At 42.0% G+C, this 19,384-nt stretch overlaps 1 protein-coding gene across 4 annotated transcripts in view; it reads left to right on the top strand.

The window, feature by feature from the left end:
* Nucleotides 1-19,384, top strand: part of MAST4 (microtubule associated serine/threonine kinase family member 4) — a 342,363-nt gene that overhangs the window by 98,388 nt on the left and 224,591 nt on the right. For 2 of the 4 annotated variants that reach the window (XM_030566014.1, XM_030566015.1), the window contains one exon: nt 13,112-13,186. The exons of the other annotated variants lie outside the window; for them this stretch is intronic. In XM_030566014.1, coding sequence (XP_030421874.1) covers nt 13,112-13,186 — 75 coding nt within the window. The remainder of the gene's footprint in view (nt 1-13,111; nt 13,187-19,384) is intronic. 4 annotated transcript variants of the gene reach the window in all.

Below are 19,384 nucleotides of genomic sequence, written 5' to 3'. Positions count from 1 at the left end.
CAAAATGAAGTCATTTAAAACAAATAAAAACATTTCCTTCCAAAACATGTCAGAATGGGATATTTTGATATTGTTGGAACTCTGTTTTCTTGCAAAATGAAGACCTGATTTCAAAAAGCTTTTTGATTTCAGTGGAACTGCATGTTCTGACAGAATATGGTTTCATTAATGTTTCTTTGAACAGCTCTATTTTTGTAGTATGAATAAGAAAGAATAACAGGCTATAAGGGAGAGTGAAAACTGTTGTCTGCTTATTTCTCTTTAGTAAAACACAAGTGTAGCATGACCACCATATTAACTTGTGATAGACTTTCTTAAATTTTAACTTGTGTGGGGTGGGAGGGAGGAAATTTGAATCCTCTATTTTTCTGTCTCGAGAGTGAAGCTGAATTTTGTCCCTGTTTAAATAATGTGTCAAAGCTTCAGGTTGTTTGTCTACGACTTCCATATCAAATGTGTTCCCTTCACAATTTTTTTTTCTAACTACCACACTGGGGATTGAACTGAAGGCTTTCAGAGCTAAGCAGGAGTTGCTTAACTAAATGAGCAGACTCTGTATCTAAGGGCTATGACAGACTCTCACTTGGGGATTGTGTGTAAAAGGAGGCTTGTAATGCACATTGTGCAGTGGGTGACATACATTCGTGTAATTCCGCTGTCCTCATTTAGAACCCCAGTGTCGCACCCTTTAAGTGCATTTAGTGGGGTTGCACAGATTTAACTGATTTATCCTGTATCTGGAATTTACTTTACACATCTATTGAAGCACAAGTAGGAAAGAAAGCCAGCTTTGTAACTTTCTCTCTAAGCTAAATAGGTTGAGCTCCTGGAGCACTTTTTCTAATCCTTAAATTGGAGAGGATTCCGAGAAGAGCCACAAGAATGATTAATCACTATCTTCTTGAATTGTGAGCACCAGAACTGGACACAGTATTCCTGCAGTGGTCACACAACTGCCAAATGCAGATATAAAATAAGCTTTCTATTCCTACTCAAACGTCACACTCATGTTCAGCTGGTTATCCACCACAACCCCCAAATCTTTTTCAAAATCACCGCTTCCCAGGATAGAATCCCCCATTCTGTAAGTATGTCCTACATTCTTTTTTCATAGATGCATAGATTTACATTTAACCATTTAAAAATGCTTATTATTTGCTTGTACCAGTTTACCAAGCAGTCCAGCTCATTCTGAATCAAAGACCTGTCTTCATTAAATTGCAGATGGCCCAATTTGTGTGCCATCTGCAGAATATATCAGTGATGATTTTGTTTTCTTTCAGGTTGTTGATACAATATGGTGAATAGTATAGGCTCAAGAACCAATTCTTGCAGGATCCTAGTAGAAACACACCCCGCTCACTGATAATTCCCAGTTGACAATTCCACTTTGAGACCTATGAGCTAGCCAGTTTTAATCCATTTAGCGTATGCCATGTTAACTTTATATCTTTCTAGTTTTTAATCAAAATGTCGTGTGCTACCAATTCAAATGGCTTACAAAAATCTAAGTATACTATGTCAACATTATTAACTATGATTTGCATTAATTACATTACCTTCCTTTAATTCCTAGTCCCCCATATCAGGTGCTCCATTATCTTGCCTGGGACTGATGATGTCAGGCTGGGTCATCCCGTGTATAATATTTAAAAATTGGCACAACATTAGCCGCCTTCCAGTCTTCTGGAACTTTTCCAGTTCTCCATGACTTAATGAAATTCAACATTAACAGTCCAGAGAACTCCTCAGCCATATTTTTTAAAACTCTTGGACGCAAGTTATCTGGATCAGCTGATTTAAAATTGTCTAACTTTAGTAGAGTTTGTTTAACATCCTCTAGCAATACTAATGGCATGGAAAGAATGTTATCACCACCATATGATGATACTATATCAGACAATACAGGACAGAAATATTTATTGAATATTTCTGCCTCTTCTGCATTATTATTGATAATTCTACCATTTCCATCTAGTGATGGATTGATACCATTGGCAGTCCCCCTCCCACCCCCAGTATATTTTTAAAAATCTCCTTATGGTCCTTAAATCTGCTGGCCATGGAATTCTCCTTGTGTCCTGTGGCCTCTTTTGCCAATTTTCTGCAATTCCTAACTTCTGATTTATATTCATTACTGTCAATATCCCCTTTCTTCCGTTAAAAACTTTTTTTTTTTCCAAACAGCTGCCTTCACTTCCTCCTCTATAGTGGGTCAGTCTTTTTAACCACCATAGCCTTCTTCCTCAATTGTGGGATAGGAGCATCTAGTAAGGTGTTCTAAAATTATCCCCAATTATCATTCACATTTCTCTGATTAAATTCTTTCTCCCAGCTGATTTGGCTCATAATTGTTTTCAGCATTGTGAAATTGGCTTTATTAAAGCACCAAGTATATATATTACTAGTCTGGACTTCATTCTGTTTGCATATTATAAATGTGAACATTTGTTATCACTTTTATGTAAGCTGCATTAATTTTAGTTCTGTGATAAGCTCCTCTTTATCTGTGTTGGCTGCAATGCTTCTTAAGTTAAAAAATTGCCATTTATAATGTTTAGAAATTCCAAGAATGTTTTTATACTGGCAGTATGAAACCTCCAGCATATGTCACTCAAATTGAAGCTCTCCATGATGACAGGTTTTTTTCCTATACTTTATAGATAGGTGCCTATGTAGGTGGTCATTCTGTTTGCTAGTGTGTTTTGGTGTTCTGTGGCAGACACCAAACAGTACCCCATCTTGTGGCTTTATCTATTAAGACATTGATCCATAAGTATTCAAAATTATTTTCTTCCCAGTTATCAGTGATTGAAAACAGGTAATGCCATTTTTGATAGAGAGCCACCCCTCTTCCCTTTTGCCTACTCGATCATTCCTAAATAGGTTATAACCATTGATTTTAACATTCCAGTCATGGGACTCATCCCGTCAGGTTTCAGTAGTACCAATTAGAATGAATTTATGCTCATAAAGGAGCAATTCCAATTCCGGTTGTTTGCTTCCTAGGCTCCTAACGTTGGGCAGTTGAAGAACTTCTTCTCTTCATGCCCTTTAATTTCTTAATTAGTGTTGTTCTCAACATCCCAATTTTGTGCTGCTTGCTCATATATTCCCTCTTTTTACCCTCCCCTTTTGCTATTTAATCCCCACCTGACTATTGTAGCCAGCCTGGCCCCTAGGAGATTGGTCCCCCTTCTCCTGAGGTGGATGCTGTCCAAACTATACAGCTCTGTCCCCATAGAAAGTGGACCAATTTTTTACAAAACCAAAACCCTCCATCACTTATTTAGCCAGCAGTTCACTTCCAGAATCTTCTGCCTTCCGTCTTTCTTCAGTTGTGAGACAGGAAGGATCTCAGAGAGGATTGCTTGGACATTCTTCTTCTTTAGCACGCTTTCGAGTTCCTTGAAGCCATAAACTGTATCTTCAAGATATCCCAGGATGCAGTGTCATTAGTACTGATATGAACCATCACTAGTGGATCCTTGCCTATCAACTTCAGAAACTGTCCAATCTTAGAGTGAGGTCTCATGTCTTGGTTCATGGAAGGCAGCACACTGTCCTGTTGTTCTCCTGTCCCTTGTAGAACATTCTTTCAATTCTTCTGAGTATTGAATCTCCAACAAGGATCGTCTGTTTTCCCTGGACAGTCTTTATGGGCAAGCTTGATTTTTCTTACAAGTTGGGCTGAGCTGCCATCCACATGTTTCTCATACTTCCTTTGAATCTGCTGGCTCTTTGGAGGTATCTTCCAAGTTTCCATGTAGAGAACCTGATACTGATTTGAATTGCTCCCAGTCCTCTTCTTTCTAGCCTGCCCATTCTCCTCTGGCTCCAGCCTTGTAGAATACCGCTGTGACCTCTTACTTCAGATGGTTACGAACAGACAAATTACCTCTCTGACTTCTGCATTGCTATTTTTAGCCCTGCAGCCTGAGCCAGATTCAGCTGACCCAGGCTCTGAGGCTGTGCTTTTTCATCATAGTGTAGACGTACCCTCTGAGTGTATATATGAACTGTCCTCTTTCCCCAACTCAAGGACTCCTGCAGGAGCCAGCCTGCTTTCTACAACTTTCCCCAGCAACTGAGCTCTGGTTTTGCTGGCTTTTTCAAGGATCAGATGACCTTCAAGCTATTGTCTGATCCCTATTTGATCACAGGTCGGGCTGGCCCGACCTGACTTAAGAGGCCAGCCACCCAGTGACAGGGCCTAATTGCTGCAGTATTTTTCAATTTACTCTCCTTGTATAGTAATGTTTCCTTCTATTGTGCTCCTACCTTGGAATTATCACATACTTGATAGGTGTTTAAATAGTGCCTGCCAAGGGAATTGCCACTGCCCCTCCTCCTGTTTACTCTGGCCCTTACAGTAGCAAAATTAACTAACTGTTAGGTCTTGTGTACCCTAGAACAGAGGTGGGCAAACTACAGCCCACGGACGACATCCGGACCACGGGACTGCCCTGCCTGGTCCCCGAGCTCCCAGTCCGGGAGGCTTGTCCCCGGCCCCCCTCTCGCTGCCGCCCTCCTCCCCCGCAGCCTCAGCTTGCTCACTCCACCGCTGGCGCAATGCTCTGGGCAGTGGGGCTGTGAGCTCCTGAGGCAGCACACCTGCAGAGCCTGGCCTGACTCAGTGCTCTGTGCTGTGTGGTGGCGGCGGCAGCATGGCCTGGCTCCAGCCGGGCGGCGCAGCTGTAGCGCTGCCAACCACCGGTGCTCCAGGCAGGGAGCAGGGGGGTTGGCTAGAGGGCAGGGGAGTTCAAGCTGGTGGTTGGGGGTGGGAGTGTGGATGGCGGTCAGGGGGGAAACGGGGTTGAATGGGGGCAGGGGTCTCAGTGGAGCCATCAGGGAATGGGGGAGTAGGATGGGGCGTGAGTCAAGGGGAGGGAGGAGGCAGATAGGAAGTGGGGGCCGGGCCACGACTCCCTCCCCTAACCGGTCCTCCATACAATTTACAAAACCTGATGCGCCCTCAGGCCAATAAGTTTGCCTGCTCTTGCCCTAGAAGGTTGTACTGCTTTAACTATACTGGTATAGTTTAAAGTGGTACATCCCTCATATTTTGTATGCAGTTAACAGTATAAAGGTGCATTGTATTGGTGTAGCTGCTTCCGTGTGGGAAGGGGATACAATTATACCAGTTTCATGTTTTATGCTAATATAACTGCTTCAGTAAAAAAAAAAAAAAAAAAAAGACACTCCTGCCATAATTATACTATAAAATTAAAATGTAGACCAGACCGTATTGCACCAGCAACTAGTGAAGTGGACACTGTTTAACTGCAAGTTTAGCTGAGGACAAACTATGTCAGAGTTTCCAAAACCCTGGTTAAAACCTGTTCTGCAGGGGAAAAAATTGCCATTAACTTATGGTTGATTGGGAGTGCAAAAATCCCCAGCTCCTGATTTCACTGCTAGGGCTTGAGTATCTGGGCTGCTCCTGCTAATGAATGGGAGAGAAGATAAGGCTTGTGGAGAGCTCCCACAGTCGGGAGGAACATTTTTACATTTGTGGAGAATTAAGTCTGTACCACTGCTCTCTGTTGTGGTCTCTCTCTAGGCATGCCCTCTCCAGCTACAGAGAAACTTGACTTAGTGTCATTCGCATTAATTATTACTGACTATAGTATTTTACAGGTAAAGACTAATGTTAGTGGTGTTGTGTTGTATTGTTAGAATTGATGGAATCTAAAGTATAAAATGTTGCTAAAATTGAGAGAAGCCTTGTTCAAAGATAACCTTTTAGAGTATTTACTGAATTCTGCAGGATTTATTTCAGGGTTAAGGCTTTAGAGACAAATCTGACTAAGATTAGCACATTCTCCGTATGTGAGAGTATCTTCACTTTTACTGTGGAAGATGTCTTTTTATTTTTAATTTATTCAGATTTTCATTTTTTGTGTATTTGTACTCTTCTCACCCACTCTCCTGTACTTACTCCCCATGCCCCACCTCCTTTGTATTCCACAAGGTATTTAGAAAATCGGTGTGGAAATGTACTGACAACATGCGAAAACAGTTTCAAATGGCAGTCATTTTTATCATAGTATCAAGATAAAAGATTTGTCAGGCAAAAAATAACATTTCCTGGTTTTAGACTTTAGGATGTAACAAACAATCCATTTGCAATATAGGGTTTGCCAAGGAACCTTGTGTAGAATAAACAGGGGATTAATCATTTAGGAAATTAAAGTTTTCTATTGATGCTTGTCCTAGAGTGTAACTTTTATCAGACCATGTATCCAACAGTTGGCATGTTTTGTTACAATGACTCTAGTGTTTAACTATAGCCACTCGGTCATCATTTTCATTCTAACTCTCAGTTTAGATGGGTTTCAGAAAATCGTAGGCCTGGAAGAGATCTCGACAGGTCATCTAGTCTAGTCCCCTGCACTCATGGCAGGACTAAGTCTTATCTAGACCATCTCTGACAGGTGTTTTGTCTAACCTGCTTTTAAAAATTTCTGATGATGGAGATTCTACAGCCTCCTTAGGCAATTTATTTCGGTGCTTAACAACCCTGACAGGAAGTTTTTCTTAATGTCCAACCTAAACCTCCCTTGGTGCAATTTAATTCTCAGAGGTTAACAAGAACAGTTTTTTCCCCTCCTTGTAACAACCTTTTATGTTCTTGAAAACTGTTGTGTTTCTCTTTTCCAGACTAAACAAGCCCAGTTTTTTCAATCTTCCCTCATAGGTCATGTTTTCTAGACCTTTGATCATTTTTGCTGCTCTTCTCTGGACTTTCTCCAATTTATCCACATATCCAGTTTAGCCACATCTTGCCTTACTTCTCGTGCCTTGGTTACAACACTCCTGCTAATACATACCAGAATGATGTTCTCCTCTTTTGCAACAGTGTTACACTGTTGCCTCATATTTAGCTTATGGTCCACTATGTTAGAATCCCCTGTTGGGGATGGTTTAGATATGCTTGGGTCTGCCTCAGCGCAGAGGGTAGTCTAGATTAACTCTCAAGGTCTCTTCTAGCCTTTCATTTCTGTGATTCTACAATTATACAACACTAAATGTAATATGCGCATTTCAGAGAGAGCTTTGCAGTTCAAATGTTAAAGATGGACAGTGAAAGCAGAGCATTACGTGGAACTTACTTATGTTGATTATCCTGACAATATCCTTCCTTTCAAATTGCGCAACTAACCACATTTCTTTCTCTTATTCGTTCTTGAACTTTCTTCAGTCCTTCCCCATACCCTACATCTTTATCTGATCTACCATGGCTACTTCATCTACTCCTTCAAGTTTCTCCAGAAAACTATCACTTCATGTGTTCTAGTCTTCCCTTGTTAATAAGTCATAAAAAAGTTACCCTGAAGAACATGTGTAGTACCAACAAAAGCAATTGTATGTTCTTAATTATGTAATCCCTGTCTTTTCTCCTTCTATCTGGGTTTCCAGTTTCACCAGAAATATCTTTTGTGACCTTGGACAAGACATCTGTGCTTATGTTTCCTGTCTGTAAATTGGTGCTAATAGGTCGAAATTATCTCTCAGTGCAAAATTCTTAGAAATATTTATATGCATTGTTCTAGGTAAGTGTAAAGTATGGCTATTTATTGCCCAGAATATACATTATAATGCATTTTATATAATGACCCTGTGGCCTTCATATAGGCTCTTTTTCTGAACCTGGAATCCAGGACTGTATCCCGTCTACTGATTATATATAAAAATCAGGCTACTGGATAATGTAGCTGGGGTCTGAATGAGGAGTGCAGTCTGGCAGGGTGCATGCAGGAGTTATTCTTTCCAAATAGAAAACTAAAGATATCGGGGAGCAATGTGAATTTATAATATACTAAAGCCGGAGTCTAATATTATGCCATATATAATGACAGAATTGCTGCTGAATCTGTTTCCCTGAGATGGTATTATTCATAGTATTCATAGATAGCTGAATCCTATAGTTTGCCCAGAAACCTGACTTTGTACAAACCATTCAGAGCAATAATAAGCAATCTTTTGCCTGCAACTGGCACCTGTAAGAAGAGTGAGCACCAAACAAATACACTATAGTAGGTCAAAATTATAGAGCATGGAAGTTACATTGACTGAGTTTTATTCTGGATGTCAGGATTTTCATGTCTATCAACTAAAGGGTGCCAAACTCAGCTGGTGACCTAAGTTTAGACTGGATTTTGGATTTTTTTTAAACTTACTTTTTGGTGTAGAAGTACAGTTCCTTCATTACCACAGTTTATTAAATTCATTAGACCACTAATTAAGGCTGTCCTGCCGTTTTTTCTTTCTTGCTTGTAACTGGAAAAAAAACACAAAACCAAAAAAACCTCCCCAAAAAACAAACAGAAAACATGTTTGTGAATCTTGTGGTTTTTCTATAGTAAGGATTTATTTGATCCAATTAAAAAATAGGTGACCCAATCAGGAAAAAATTCAAACACTTTTATTACCTTAAAAATTACTTCAAAGGAAATGGTGAGCTTCCATATTCTGAATTCAGTGTAACATCTTATAATTAATAGTAACAACTAGTTCTCCTCCTCCCTGATTAGCTAATATTAAAAACAAACATCACCTTCATTTAAGACAAGGGTCCCCACGCCGCGGAAATTCAGCGGCATTTCGGCGGATGCTCAACCGCCGCCACGGTCCTTCATCTGGCGTCCACCAGATGAAAAGGTTGGGGACCACTGATGTAAGAGGGCCAAAAACAAACTACAGCATCCTAGAATTCAGTTAATTTATAGTTTCATTGTAAGTGTGTATTTAATACTGTGATCCTCAGTGCAGAAGTCAGTTACTGTTTTATGATTTTCATATCTACATGAGCTTTTATCCAAGGCTTTCAAAGCATTTTACATATGTTTTAGTTAAGCAGTTCTGTATCCGTGTGAGGTAAGTAAGGGATCACTTTATCCACCACAGAATATAGCCACTGCTGAGATGGCATGCAGCAACTGTCTTAGTTCTGAGTACTACTATTCAGTGTGTTTAAGAGGAGTGAAGAGGAATGCCACATCCAAATGAAACTTTGGAGAAATTAGATACTCCAGAATATACTTGCCTAAGTTGGAATTTGGCCAGGACACCAGGGTCACACTCCTACTTTTCTAAAGAGCGCCGTGAAGTTTGTAATGCTCCAGTGCTCAAGTTTTACATCTCATCGAGACTTCATCTCCAGCAGAAATGACCCCTGGCTCTAGTCTGGGGCTGTAGTTCAACACTGACTTAGTTGGAAAAGTGCCGCCTTCTGAATTAGCACCACTTCCCTCAATACAGAGGTGTGACCAAATACAACTCTGTATTCACACCCTACACAGTATTGAAATAATTTTTGTACAAAACATGCTGTGAGGTATTATTCGAAAACTAATAACTTTCTGGTCAATAATATCATGGTGACATGAATGTAACAACATTCATATGCAAAGTTATGAACATAAGATGAAGTTATAACTAAAATGTGTTTACCAAACTAGTCTGGGGAGTGGATATACCAGTTTTTCAAAGGCAAAGGACAAGATGACATCTCTAGCCAGGTGTCATCAAAGTTGACTGACGTTCACTGGTCAAGTGGCCATTTTTTGGCATTGAAGTGGGGCAGGAACAGATCAATTTGCATTTTAACAAACCACCATGTGGAACCTCTTTCACCACAAGATGCCATGTCTCCATCCTTACATCTGGAAGGAACTTTATCTAGGGGATCTAGGGGTAATCTTCAGGAAAACGCTTTAAAAGGGAGGGGCAAAACCACCCCACATATATATTCTCTCTTTCTCTCTCTCTCTCACCTGAGAAGACAAAGGAACTAGTCTTTGGAGTTAAGGAGGTGTTCCGAACTGAGAATTTGGTCAGCCCTGTTGTGAGGAACATTTGATTAAAAATTTCACCTTGATCCAAGTCTAGTTTGTTTAAGTTTAGTTACTAGGAAGTGTTTTATCTTTATTTCTCTTGTAACTATTTCTAACTTTAATAGGTTTTACTTACAAGCATAAGACATCTACTTGTAACTAAAGCATAAACCAAGTTTTATTTACTGTAATCAAAACGAATGCAGGGTTGTCTTTAATTTGAATTGTTGGTAATGCCAATTAAAGGAGCAAACTGTTGTACATTGACCCCCTTATAGGGGCAACAGACCTAAAATATCTGAGCTGCCCAGGAGAGGGCTGCAGAACATGTGTTTTGGGAAAATTTGGGACTGGGAGTGTAGTGGGGTCACTCAGCAAGTAGTAGCGGAGGCTGCTGGAAGCCAGAATGCTGGAGGGCTATTTGTGAGCAGCCCCGTAGGTGCCGACTCTGTGGGTGCTCCGGGGCTGGAGTACTCATGGGAAAAAATGAGTGGGTGCTCTGCATCCACCAGCAGCCAAGCTCCCCGCCCTGCTCCACCTCACCTCACCTCACCACCTCCTCCATCTCCTTCACCGAGTGTACTGAGTCCCCGCTCCTCCGTCTAACTCCCAGTGCTTGGTGCCACCAAACAGCTATAGCAAGCTCTGGGAGGGAGGGGGGAGGAGTGGGCATGTGGTGTGCTCAGGAAAGGAGGCGGGGAAGAGGCAGGGCCAGGGTGGAGATTTGGGGAAGGAGTCAGACTAGGGGCAGGAAGGGGGTGGAGTTGGGGTGGGGACTTCAGGGAATGGGGGTGGAGAGGGGATGGGGCTGGGGTGGAGTCAGGGCAGGATCAGGGGCAGAGGGGGATCTAGCACCCACTGGCGCCAGTAGAAGTCAGCGCCTATGAGCAGCCCGTATGAGAGCGACAGCAGCAAAGCATTGTGAGGGCACATAAAGTTACAGGGCAGGTGATAACATAACCTGGTGTGGATTGCGCCCCAGAATGTGATATTAGATATTCCTTGGAAGTCCTCCATTTTGGTACTGACTCAACCTCTTCGTACTTGGCTAATGAGATCTAGCTGGGACTAGGAAAAAGGTGACATGTATTCACCTATGGCATATAAAATCATTTTTTTAGATAGAACTAGAAGGTAATTATTATAATTCCACATCTTGGATAATAGATACGGCAATTCTCATCTCAATTTAATTTTTTTCTAGCTTTTTTTTGTTTAAATAAAATATTTATAGTACATTTGATGGAGGGATTGCATTGTTATTAATATCCAAAACACCCACAGCTGCTTTCCTAACCTTTTTGTTCAAAGCATGGGAATCTGTTATACTCTGGAAAAAGATTTTCTGATATTAGAGATGAAAGCTTGTGATATTAAAAACATATTGCCAGGAAGTTAGCATTTAAGTTCATTCAGCACTGAAAATCATTAGCATAGTAATACTTTGTCCTTTCATAACTAGGAAATTTTGGAACCAGTGGATATGTAGTTTACAGTATATTTTAATGGGCAGTAAAATTTGTTTTATTTTAGTAGTCAAATTGAAGTATTTTATAACTTCATGCAAAGTTTCAGGAACACTTCTTCTTCTTTTAGAAGAGGAAAATGTCCTAATAATATCTTAAACATTTCCCACATTCCTTTTTCATCTGCAGTCTCCTGTTTATATTTGACAAATTAAATTTGTCTGATTCATATGTGATATAAAGTAGAATTAATATTGAACATGAATTGGAATAATAGCTTTAAAAGGAAACTTAGCATACTTAGGCAAATACCCATCACAATAAAAATGATGTGTCATCATAATTAAGAGAACAAGAAGGTGTGTGTATAGAGTGTCAGTGAAGATAAGTGAGAACTGGAAGTGTTTATTCAGATTTGCTAATGCAATCTTGTCTCTATTCAAAATCCATTGAATGTCCATGGTATAGTCTGCTGGGGGTTTCACCTCGTTGGGGTGAGTTTGGTATGGTGAGCCAGGCACTTCAAAGAATCCTGAAAAGAGAGTATCATGGTGGTGAGTTAGATAAAGAGGAGAAAGAGAGAGAACAGATGATGTCATATGGCTCTGATAAGCTGACCTGCCAAAGATGGATGTGATTAATTGAAATGTGAAACATTTTATTTCTTTATTGAAGCTAATACAGGATGCTTTTGCTTAGTTATCTCTTGCAGAGATGCAGGTTATACGGTATGCATGCCTCCTTTGTTTTTTTAAATCTGATTCTCTCTCTCTCTCCCCTTAATAAATCTTGTTTCTTATTTAGATAATTTGAGTTAGCATGTTGAGGTAAAGTCCCTGAAAAGAAAGTAGCCATCTTAACTTCCATGATAAGCGGTTAGAGGAGAATAGTACCTATACTGGAGCCTTTGGTTGAAGCAGCTCTTCTCTTTATGAAGTGTCACTCTCACATTTACCGTGGTCCATAAGGGGGACCAGAGAAATGGCAGGAATAGGGTACCAAAGGTTATAGTAGTCAGTCTTCACTTGTTCTTATGAAAACTGCAACAGTCGTTGACAATCGAACAGCTGAGTTTTTCTGCAATCAGTCTACAAAGCAAGTGAGCCAATGACCTAGATAATTTTTGTGCCTGTTTTTGGACTATGTACTTGCATTTCTTCCAACAGAGTGTTCCTTCAGATGCTGCTCCATAAACCAGAACAGTTGTCTTTTACAACCCACTTCTTAACTGTTCATTCAAAAGAAGGAATGAAACTCTCATACCTGCTAAGTGTAAATCTGAAAAGTATCATGTAGTTGATTCATCTTTTGGAGCTCTAAAATATGTGTACGAGGGATATAAATCTAAAGAGGTGTTGTTGTTTTTTACCAAGGGGATTTCAGAGTTTTCAGTTAGAATATGGATCAAGCTGGGTTACATACGATTGTTTTTTGTGTGCACTTTCAAAATTGGTGATACATTATTTGCTAGTTTAAGTACATAGTAATGGCAAGACAAAGCTTTTGTAACTTCAGTGTGCGTATCTTTGTCATCTGTATTCATGCTATCTCATTAAGTTTCCATACACAATACATATATAGAAGCCTCATGAGGTTACAAGCAAAATAACTTCATTTTTCTCTGATACGCATATGGTGAAACTGTGGAATATATTTCATAAAGCTCTTAGAAAGATAGTGAAAGTACAGTTCGGTTAAATACTCTCCCTCTCCCTTCTCTGACCATCCTTCATTCCATCCCCTCCACGATCCATCCTCTTCCCTTTTCTCTCTTCTTTTCTCTTCCTGTCTTCCATTCACTGTCAGGAAGGGCCACTTCAGAAGAGCCATTTCAGCTCAACACGGCACCGTCAGAGACTAGTGGAACCAGCGGCTACGAAAGTGAGTGGACTTATTGAAGGACAGTTTTAAAAATGAAATGTTGTACCAATGGAATGTGACAGCTTTAGTGAAGATCTGATGTACACTTGATAGGAGCATTAATTATTACCCACCTGTGAGTAATATGGTCAGCACTGTTTCATAAAGATGAATTTGCATATTGAAGATATTCAGTATACATGTATAATACTGCACCTCCTTCAACAGTTGTGGGTGAGTTTTTTGGATGTACAGTGTGTGTATAGAAAATTATAATTATATTTGCTACTTTTGCTGTGTGTTCTGTTCAGTGTCTGTATTTTTTCACATTTTTAAGTGTATTCACAAATATGGGACATACACTTAATTCTTTTCTCTCTCAATATTAAAATGGAATATTTCTTATAATAATACCACAAACAATTTGGGAAGGGTGTCCTGGGATAACATTGATTAGTCTCTTGAGCAAGCCCTGATACAATGTGTAGAATTAAAGATACCGTTGGAGCATAAGTATTTATGCTGGCAGATTCAATAGTAATGTCAGATATACTGACAAGCTTATTCTGTCTTTCCTAGCAGATCATTTCAGTTAGGTATATAAAAATTAGGTATGGTTCAAGAAATGTAATCAGCAGGATATGGGAAACGATAGCTATTGTGGATATTAGTTTTATATTCTAGATTAATGAAATGTACCACATTGCATATTTGAGATCATGTGCGTAATAGTTACAATTTTTCCTACTTTTTTGCAAGAATCTAACAAAAATAGTCAGAGCAGACTCCCTTTCTCCTCTCTACCCCCAATCCCCTTAGTTTTCCCCTTTTCCTGCAAGAATACTGTACATTTGAGAAAGGACATATAGCTTGTCTTCTACCCTAAAGCTCAACAGTCTCAGATTCTGGTGGACCAGTGGGAGAACTGAATTTGAGTCATGGGCCAGCCACTGTTAGGGGCTGTTATCAGTGATGAGCTGCCAAAAAATTAATAACTGGTTCCCTCCTCCTCACCTCACGAGGGGGTCATGCCCCCCCACCCCAGATCCCTACCCCATCCAACCCCTCCTCTCATTCCTGATGGCCCCCCCGGGACCCCTGCCCTATCCAGCCACCCCTTCTCTCTGTCCCTGACTGCCCCTGGAAGTGGAACCCCTGCTCCAACTGGCCCCCACTGCCCCATCCAACCTCTGATCCTTCCTGACTGCCCCCCGGGACCGTTGCCCTCATTCAATCCCCCTGTTCCCTGCCCTCTGACTGCCCTGATCCCTATCCACCCACCCACCCCAAACTCCCCTGCCCTTTTCCAACACCCCCTCCCTGCTCCATTACCGTGCTGGAGGCCAGGCTGGGGGTGCTGGACCAGGCTGGGGCTGACCTGGAGCCTCTTGGCAGGGACCAGACCCGGGAGGAGCCACTTGACCGGAGCCAGACTTGGCAAAATAAGATGGGGCAGAGGAGCGAGGAGGGCTCCAGGGAGGTGCGGTGTGGCCCAGCCCAGTTCTGCTCCAGCCTAGTGCTCCAGGCCTCGCCTGGCCCAGGCCTGGTTGAGCAGCCCTGGCTCCAGCTGAGTGGCTCTGGCCCCAGCCCAAGGCCGGAGTCGCTCGGCCAGAGCCTAGGCCAGAGCCTCTCGGCTGGGGCTGGGGCCGATGCTGCTCAACCAGGCCCGGGCCAGGCCAGGCCCGGGGCGCTTGGCTGGAGCCGAACTGGGCCCGGGCCGGAACTGCTCAGCCGGGCCTGGGCCCGGGCTGAAGCGCTCGGCTGGGACGGAGCTGGGACACTCGCGGCTGAAGCCGGGGTGCTCAGCCCAGGCTGGGGCTGGAGCTGGGTGCTCGGCCGGAGCAGGGCTGGGCTAGGCCGCACCAGCCCTCCCTGGTCCCTTCCTGGCTTCCCTGCCCCAGCTTACCTTGCCAAGCTGCTTCTTGCTTCTGAGCCCTCCCTAGTCCCAGGCTTCCCGCGCTAACATCTGGTTCCTGTGAATCAGGGGAGGGGGAGGAGAAGGGAGGAGCAGAGCCTTCAGGGGAGGAGCCCAGGACGTAGAGGTGAGCTGGGGCCCCGGGGGGGGACGACGATCCTTTTAGAACCGGTTGTCCTGGAACAATTGGTTCTAAAAGGGTTTCTAGACTTAACAACTAGTTCCTGCGAACCGCTGAGAACCGGCTCCAGCTCATCACTGGCTGTTATCGTGAGTACCACAACTGACCTCAACAGTTATAGCAGGTTATTGGGGGAGAGGTAGTCGCTTGTTAACTGGGACCCAAGCCATTTCTTATTTTGTTACCTAGTTATTTTTGTATAGTGCCAAACATGCTGCATCCTCACAGAGAGGAAGATAAGTCCCTGCGTGCAGAGCTAAATAGATCGTACAGAGAAGGGCAGAGTGTTAAGGAAACAGTGAAACTGAATACGTTAAGAGTGGATTCCTGTCATGTTAGTATCAAAGCTATTATACCAATTCTTGTTTTACAGGTTAAGACGGGATCGAAGTGGAAGAAATAGGGTTCATAGACATCTTTGTGTTTTCAGGAAGGACTGAGAGGAGGAGAGAGTAGAGTCACATTTTGTTGCATAGCACAGCGTAGAAGGAGGCATGGAGATCAACCCAAAGGGGGAGTTACTCAGAAAAGTTGGACCTTGTTAGGGGGACAACAATAATTGATTCGAACAGAATAGTACATTGATGATGAGGTCAAGGTCTAAGAGTTTAGTACTGATAAAGTTACAGGAAACCCTGTTAATGGATTTGAAGAAGTGCTAGACACAGTCAGAGCCTTGGGGCCAGGTAAATTATTTTTATGGAAGCACTATAGATGAATTAAAGGTGAAGTAAAGTGGAAGTCAGAGGATGTGCATGAGAAGAGCAGGCTTCAGGAGCTGAGGTTGAGAGATAGTCACAGCTTGAACTAGGGTTATGGTAATGTAGACAAAAGAAATGAGTGGGCTTTGGAGTATTAGAGTAAGAAACATTATCAACTCTTCTCTCCTCACAGAACAGTTCTTTGCAAGTTATAATTATACCAGGGCTGTGAATTGGAGAAATGTTAATCATTGAAACATAGGGCTGTAAGGGACCTCAAGAGGTCATCTAATCCAGCCCCCTGCACTGAAGCAAGTGTGTCTGAATCCATATGTGACAAGGTGTTTGTCTAAACTGTTCTTAAAAACCTCCAGGGACAGGAATTCCACACCCTTCCTTGGAAACCTATTGCAGTGCATAAGAACCCGTATGGTTAGAAAATTTATTTTAGTACCTAATCTAATCTCCCTGGCTGCAGATTAAGATAATTACTACTTGTCCTACCCTAAGTGGCCATAGAGAATAATTGGTCACTGTATCCTAGCCCTTAACATATTAAATACTTTTATCAGGTCCCACCTTGGTCTTCTTTTCTCAAGACTAAACAAGGCCTTTTTTTTTTTTTTTTTACCTTTCCGCATAGGTCAGGTTTTCTAAATGTGTTATCATTTTTGTTGCTCATTTCTGCATTTTCTCCAGTTTGTCCACATCTTTCTTACATGTGGTGCCCAGAACGTCACAAAATGTTCCAGCTGAGTAGAGCAGGACAGTTACTTTCTGTCTTGTATCTGACACTTCCATTAATGTGCTCCCAGGTTGGTGTCATCAGCAAATTTTATAAGCATACTCTTCACCTTTTTTGTCATTAATGAAAAAAATGAATGTAGTGGACCCAGGACAGTCTCCTGTGGGATTCTACTATATATTCCCCCCTACTTTTTTGATAACTATTCTTTTTGAGTACAGTCTTTCAACCAGTTTTGTACACAACATAGAATAATTTTATTTAAATCACTTGGTTGTTTGCCTATGATAATGTCACATGGGATGGTGTCAAAAGCCTTTTCCACCCACCACAGAGCATCCGCAGTGTCCCTGGGCCACCTCACTGGTGCCCAGAGCACCCACGGTGCCCCCGGGCTGCCCCTTCTCCAGAGCACCCAAGACTTAGGGGTATATAGAATCATATGACTGGAAGGGATCTCGAGAGGTCATCTAGTCCAATCCCTTGCACTCATGGCAGGACTAAGTATTGTCTAGACCATTCTTGACAGATGTTTGTCCAACCAGCTCTAAAAAATCTCCAATGATGGAGACTCCACAACCTCCCTAGGCAATTTATTCCAGTGCTTAACCACCCTGACAGTTAGGAAGCTTTTCCTAATGTCCAACCTAACCCTCCCTTGCTGCAATTTAAACCCATTGCTTCTTGTCCTATCCTCAGAGGCTCAGAAAAACAATTCTTCTCCCTCCTTCTTGTAACAGCTTTTTGTATACTTAAACTGTTGTTATGTCCCCTCTGTCATCTTTTCCAGACTAAACAAACCCAGTTTTTTCAGTCTTCCCTCATAGGTCATGTTTTCTAGACCTTTAATCATTTTTGTTGCTCTTCTCTGGACTTTCTCCAGCTTATCCACAACTTTCCTGAAATGTGGCACCCAGAACTGGAAACAATACTCTAGCTGAGGCCTAATCAGCGTGGAGTAGAGCAGAAGAATTCCTTCTTGTGTCTTGCTTACAACACTCCTGCTTATACATCCCAGAATGTTTTCTTTTGTTTGCAACAGTGTTACACTGTTGACTCATACATAGCTTGTGGTACACTGTGATCCCCAGATCCCTTTCCTCAGTACTCCTTCCTAGGCAGGTTTGTTTTGTATATGTGCAACTGATTGTTTCTTTCTAAATGGAGTACATTGCATTTTCCCTTATTGAATTTAATCCTATTTACTTCAGACCATTTCTCCCGTTTGTCCAGATCATTTTGAATTTTAATCCTATCCTCCGAAGCACTTGCAACCCCTCCCATCTTGGTATCGTCTGCAGACTTTAGAAGTGTGCTCTCTATGCTATTATCTAAATAATTGATGAAGATATTGAACAGACCAGACACAGAACTGATCCCTGCAGGACCCCACTCATTGTGCCCTTCCAGCATGACTGTGAACCACTGATAACTCCTCTCTGCGACTGGGTTTCCAACCAGTTTTGTATCCACCTTATAGTAACTCTATCAAGGTTGTATTTCTCATAAACAAATTAGGGAAGGTCATGCGAGACGGTATCAAAAGCTTTACTAAAGTCAAGATATACCATGTCTACTGCTTCCCCCTCCCCATCCACACGACTTGTTACCCTGTCAAAGAAAGGTATCAGGTTGGTTTGACACGATTTGTTCTTGACAAATCCATGCTATTACTTATCACCTTATCTTCTAGAGGTTTGCAAATTGCTTGCTTAATTATTTGCTCCATTATCTTTTTTGGGTACAGAAGTTAAGCTGACTGGGGTGTTATTCCCCAGGTTGTCCTTTTCTACCTTTTTATAGATTGGCACGTTTTCCCTTTTCCAGTCTTCTTGAATCTCTCCCATCTTCCATGACTTTTCAAAGATAGTTGCTAATGGCTTGGATATCCCCTCAGTCAGCTCCTTAAGTATTCTAGGATGCATTTCATCATGCCCTGACTTAGACTCATAGACTTTAGAGTCAGAAGGGACCAATATGATCATCTAGTCTGACCTCCTGCACAAAGGCCACAGAACCCTACCCATCCACTTCTATAACAAACCTCTAACCTATGTCCGAGTTATTGAAGTCTTCAGATTGTGGTTTGAAGACCTCAAGCTGCAGAGAATCCACCAGCAAGTGACCCATGCCCCACGCTCCAGGGCCTCTGCCAATCTGCCCAGACAGATTCTGACTTGTCCATTCCATCACTTCTTATTTCTTTACAGTTAACCTCCTCATTGATGTACAATGCTATTCCACCACCTTTGCCTTTATTTCTGTCTTTCCTAAACTGCACATAGCCTTCAATACCTGTACTCCAGTCATGACTACTATTCCACCATGTTTCTATTGTCCCTATAATATCCGGTTTCACTTCCTGCACCGGTAGCTCTAGTTCCTCCATTTTGTTCCTTAGGCTCCTCGCATTAGTGTACAGACATCTTAATTTTTGCCGTTTGGCTTCACTGACATTCTTTACCCTGTTAGGCACAGACATTCTACCACCAGCATCACCTGTTAGTCTGGTATCTACACTACCCTTCCTCCTTATGTCAATTCTTCTGTCCACGGCTGTATCCCCTCTTACTTTGTTTACTTCCCTCTCAAGGTTAAATTCTGGCGTGGAGATCTCCTAGACATCTCCCAACCATCTCCGAATTCCTAGTTTAAAGCTCTCTTAATCAGTTGGGCG

This window comes from Gopherus evgoodei, chromosome 6 (assembly GCF_007399415.2).
Source record: "Gopherus evgoodei ecotype Sinaloan lineage chromosome 6, rGopEvg1_v1.p, whole genome shotgun sequence".
NCBI lineage: Eukaryota > Metazoa > Chordata > Testudines > Testudinidae > Gopherus > Gopherus evgoodei.
Note: the sequence above shows the minus strand (reverse complement) of the source record. Positions and strands in the feature narration are given on the sequence as shown.